We start from the raw sequence: 5,559 nt of genomic DNA, 5'->3' as shown, positions 1-5,559 counted from the left end.
ATAAAGCTGTTTAACCCTTGTTAGACACCATTATTCAAACTCTTGGTTACTTGGGTGCCGTATTTATAATATATGTGTACAATATGTGGTAAGCTGAAAAAAGCGGGATATCTGGCAGCTCTGCCCAACACCAGCTGGAGGTATCGCAAGCGGGCGCTTCAATCACTTAAGAGAATGCAAGTGGCAATAAGCAGTTAGATGTCGCTAGAGTCATTTTACACACGGTTTACGAAGCTTTTTGTTCTAGCTTGGATGTCTGTTATCTGTGGTGCAATTAACGAAATTTGACTGTACATTAGTTGAATAAGCTACTTTTAAACAAAAATGTTTTTCGTGATGTCATAAGGGATTTTGCGGCTGCCGCGCAGGATTGGGATAGGCAATTGCAACGAAATATGTTGGAATAATACAAGGAATAATAGCATAAACCGAAGACATCAGATGGCTCCGGAACAAAGGCCGACTGCTGTTTCCTTGGTAGGACAAGGCTAAAATACTCACCAAGTTGCTACGCATTTCCTTGTAGCATGAAGAATTTCGACACTTCACAACTTAACTCAATTTAAATATTTTTGTAACTTTGTTTTTTTTTGTAATTTTAGTAAAACGAGTTGCTGTTAAAAAATGTGAATTTTTCATAATTTTTTCGTGTATGAAAATCTTATGTAAAAAATGATTAAACCCCCCTCCCCCAAATAAGATTTTGCGGAACCCCCCTTCCCTCCATCATGTTTTACGTATTTAGTGCACGGCCTCTATGTGTGGGGTTCAGAGAGGAGCAAAGAGTGGAGGAGACGGGAGTTTGGAATTTGATGTTGTTGATATTCGCCTCGATTTTACATTCCAATCGGACCCGTTTCGATCAGAAACATTCCGATCGGCATGTGTTATAGCATACGTTGTATTCCGATCGTAGCCAAATTTCTGATCGGATCCGAGCCCGATCCGTATGGTATAGAAAAGAGGCGATGCAAACAGCTTCAACGAGGGCCACAGCTAATTTAAAAAAAAAAAAACTTTATATGAAGATAGAATTAACAAAAATGCGAATGTCGCAAGCGTAAACAAACCGAGTGAGGGTTGATTTTCCTATGCTGGTCCAGCAAAAAGTAACTCTCACCCGGATGGTTTACATTTGCGACATTCGCCCTTTTGTTAATTCTATCTAGATATGTGCGTTGGGTGCAATACTCCATGATAAGTGTTACCATATAAATATCTATAGATAGTAAAGCATTGCACGCAGATGTCAGTGCGTTTTTTTCCTCCCAGGTTTGACAGTGTTGTGGGGTTTGTTTTGATTACTTATTCGTAAGACCCAGAAGCAAAAAACTGCAAAAAGGGCAAAAATATATGTTGTACAGAACTGTTATCATTTTCCTGCTTCGGAAAAGTCGGATATTTCCGGTTTTCGCAAACAAGTGGTACCAATTACAAGTAATAAACCCACTAGCAATAAAATTAGGTTACAAAGGGAATCAAAACAAAACACACAAAAACGTCAAACCAGAGTTGAGGTTAGGCACCGTGCAAAGGTTTGTTAAACATAGCAGCATGATTGATGATTCCAAGAACGAATGAATAAAGCAAAATAAACAGAAAAAATATAGCAGGAAGGCAAAAAATGCAAAAAATTTACAGCGCATTATTTACAAAACGTGCAACTTCAAAATAAACCAGCAACTCTGCTCAGGCTCACTTCGATTTTTCTTCATCTTGTTCTTCACGTTCTTCATCCAACTTTATCCGTCAAACTGGTCAAACTTCACGTTAACCCCACCGGTTCACCATCTAGGTTCACTTTAATTCACATTCACTACACAGTGGAGTGGAAAGATCCAACCCGTCCCGGTAATCTACAGCCGTCACCCGTCAGTCAGCGGCTAGCGTCACTAAACTGAACAATAGGTACTACTGTTTACAGCCACATAATCACCTAAACAATAAAAGATTGTCTATACACACCTGTAGGTTATTCCATCGGTATACGAAATCCTGCTGGCTTTCACAATATCTCCGTAGCAGGAATGAACGAATCTGCAGAAATGGAAACCGCAAAATCCGAAGGATCAGCAGCTTGCAATAGTGCACCGGATACCGCTGAACAGCCGAATACTGTCGTCAACAGCGAATTGGAAGGCTATGAACCGGTGCCGGACGATTTAAGCGATTTCATCGTTATCGATCAGGTAGGAATGACGGATGATGACGAGTGTTCCGATGGGTCTGACGGGGGAGAAAATGATTCTGCTCCTAAGGAAGCATGGAAAGATTTCGATTCGCAACAGTGGGCCTGTCCCGCACACCAGCTGCAACCAAGCGGAACAAAGTTACCTCCTGCCAGACGTGATAATCGCTGTAAAGCTGATTGGCCGCTGGGTACCTTCTGGCCGGTTTATGTTGGTAACTTCCGGTTGTTTCATAAACGTGATGGTGACCATAATTGCTGGGACGCGGTTCAGAAGTACTTCGCATCCAAGGGTATTCCTTGCTTTATGGTATTTCGGCTAAAGGATCAGTTCTATGAGGAGTATCAAAAAGTTGTTGGCTTGTACGATATGCTGGTTTATTTTTGTTGCTTGAAAAATGCCAAGCTGGCTGTTCAGTTGTGCAATAAAGAATTATATTACGGCTACAGGTTGAAAGTTTACAGTGGTCGTGAGCCAAACTTGTTTTCAAACGAGAAGGCTTGGTATTTCAAGGCAAAGAAAACGGAGCACAAATTTGAAACTGAAGACAAAATGGAGCAATATCTAAGTGGCTTTAATACGGTGACTGGAATATCTAAGCAGGATTTGGACGGGGTTTATGTGCAGTTTCGTGTAAAAATTCCCCTCCGAGAGGACATCATAACCGATCAATTCGACGGGTTCCCCGTCACCCAGAGAGTGCAGAAGCAGCGTTATATTGAAAAAGACGTAGAGCAGCATATACTAGAGGAAATAGCCAGGAACCCAAAGTTTATGATACGCCGACCACGGGCTGTCATTTTAAAATCACTTAGCAACGGCATTGTACCGGATTTGAAAAACAACTGGATGTGGCCGGAATTCTCTGGACATTCTAAGTTCCAGGCAGCCCAGAAGCTTCACGCTGTTCGTCTGCGGAACCATATACGGCAGATTGATGCCGTGCAAGCGTTTGAAAGTTTAAAAGTAATGATTTTTCAGCCTATATGCAATTGATTTTGAGATTCAAAAATGTCGAACTTTGTAGGGAAGGAAAAAATACCCAAACCGGAAGATGAAGATGATTGCTGCCATTACCGACGAAAGGAAGCAGCTTAAGGCAATTAGAAGGATGATGCCGGCAAAGCGCTCACATGTACCAAATTTTCTCTACGCTGATGATGATGTACGTTTATACATTCTAGATATGTTTATTGTGCTGTTTATACATAGTTTTAACGCTTCAAATTTTAGCCACCATTACCAAACATGGACCACGTATTGATGAATGGAACTTCCGCTGCTTTGACCGGACATGGACAAAGGCAAAGGGTACCACCAAAACGCCGGCGTATGCGTGCTGGTGCTAATCCTGATGATGTACGTGTAAATGTTTAAAAATCAGGGTTTTTTTTAATATTTTAAAATGTATATTTCCCATATCGAATTTTAGCAACAGTGGTATCAGGTGATTGAAGAGTTTGTGAACCAGTCGCTCGGAGCAGAGGCGTCCAGTTTTATGGCTGGCAGCGTTCGGCCGGAGGGAGTGCCAAACAGGCAAAATCGACAGAGGGTTCGTTCGCGCCAAAGGAAATTTTCGAAGCTCGCTGGAGTTCCACAGGGCACGTATTACGCGCCTGATTTCAACTAGAGTGACAAGGCTTCGCGCTTGTGAGATAAGATTCTATGATAATTTAAATTTATCTTCATTTGGTAAGATATTGGATAATTAACTATTTTCGCGGACGTTTTGTAGCACAATTTTCCGAAAGAAATGATTTTTTGCGAACCTCTTACCTATAGAAATAATCGGAATTTAGATGAATGATAATTTTTTACTTGTATTAGTTGTCATGACAAAAGAAAAAACTTGTAAATTATACATGCTGTTTTTTTTTGCTGTCGTTTTTATACCAAACAAAGCGTCTTTGCGGATAGCGTCTTTGTTTACTATACTGGGTATACTGCCGTGAATCGCATAAAAGTCCCATTTATATAGGAAACTCCATAGAAAATGGAACTGTTATGCGATTCACGGCAGTTTAGCACTTTTTGAAAACGAAAAAGAAACGTTTGAATACAAGATTTCAAATATTAATATTTTATTTTACCACTGCATGAAATTTCATCGAAAATATGTCTTTGGATAGAAAAAATATCCAGCAATTTTGTTATGTGGTGGTTGTAACCGTTATGTAATTGCTAAACAGTCAAACTTGATTTAAAAGTTAAGTTTTTCATTTTTCAGCCAATCAAGCATGTTTTTTCGTTCGTTCCCGAGCGACGATTTTATACACCTGTGATGTCGTTCACTTCGATTACAGAAAAGTTTAACTGAACCGTTTCGTCCCGATTATTTTTTTCCAGTAAATCTAAACGAAATTGATGTCCGCGTCAAACAACCACCCCTTCTCGACCAATTTTATCGTTGCACTGTCGTCCGGCATCCTTACGACGTGTCCGACACAGCGTAACCTACCGACTTTCGCCAAATGCAAAATTTCCAAGCAGTGCGTTTAGCTCGTGATTCATGCGCCTCCGCCGCTCTCCGCTTTCAGTTTGTACTCCGCAAAATATTGTCCACACCTTCCACTCGAAAGGCCCTGACACAATGAATACCGATTTTACTACGTTGCAGCAATCTGACAGCTTTTCCATGGGTTTTCTGTCAAATTAAGCGTTGAGTTGTTGAGCGTAATTACAAAGAAGAAACTGTAAGTTTTGATTTACATCGATGTGATATGGCACGGCTGAAGGAGTTAATTCAAGAAGTGAACTGGGATCAATTATTAGCTATTGGACCCATTGATGATGTAGTTGTCCGTTTCTACGAAGAGCTCTTTCATATCTTTTGAATATATGTACCGTTAAGAAAAAGGAAACGTGAAATTCGCAAAAATCTACCGTGGTGGAATGCACCACCTTCGGAATCTTCGAAATCGTCTTCGGAAAGCCAGAAAACGTTACTTCAAGTGTCGGATTTTGTCGCGAAAAATTGAAATGCGTGAAATTGGGCATCTTTTTTCCCTTAAGGGCTAGAAACTTTTTTCCTTCACCAAATACTCTTTAAATAATGTCCTCTACCACTTTTCCTTATGCACTGTGTATTTTGGACCTAAAATAAAAAAGGTAATTTCTCTATTTATTGACCTACCCCCTTAATGTAATTTTTTTTATCTAACAAAAAAATAAATTAAAGACCAAGAAACTTTTGTGAAGACACTAATGCGGAATACTGAATAGTTTCGCCGCAAAAGCTGATGTCCGCCTATTTTTGAAGCCGTCCCACTGTGCGCCATCCCGAGCGATGCGCCAAACTGAGTTCTTTCGACAATTGCCTCATCGAACTGCTTATGGATTGAATAACCCGCTGGAAGTTTGCTGCAGTCGT

General features: G+C 40.4%; 1 protein-coding gene across 2 annotated transcripts; it reads left to right on the top strand.

Annotated features, from left to right (window-relative positions):
- Nucleotides 1–1,779: 1,779 nt before the first annotated feature.
- Nucleotides 1,780–3,984, top strand: LOC128743129 (uncharacterized). 2 transcript variants are annotated; one of them, XM_053839654.1, is made up of 5 exons: nt 1,780–1,908; nt 1,972–3,155; nt 3,217–3,354; nt 3,423–3,548; nt 3,628–3,984. In XM_053839654.1, exons 2-5 carry the CDS (start codon nt 2,028–2,030, stop codon nt 3,817–3,819), a joined length of 1,584 nt encoding a protein of 527 aa, XP_053695629.1. In that variant the 5' UTR covers nt 1,780–1,908; nt 1,972–2,027; the 3' UTR covers nt 3,820–3,984. The 2 variants fall into 2 exon arrangements, with proteins under 2 accessions (XP_053695629.1, XP_053695628.1); XM_053839653.1 differs by having other exon boundaries at nt 3,622–3,984.
- Nucleotides 3,985–5,559: the final 1,575 nt, after the last annotated feature.

This window comes from Sabethes cyaneus, chromosome 3 (genome assembly GCF_943734655.1).
Source record: "Sabethes cyaneus chromosome 3, idSabCyanKW18_F2, whole genome shotgun sequence".
NCBI classification, from domain to species: Eukaryota; Metazoa; Arthropoda; class Insecta; order Diptera; family Culicidae; genus Sabethes; species Sabethes cyaneus.
Note: the sequence above shows the minus strand (reverse complement) of the source record. Positions and strands in the feature narration are given on the sequence as shown.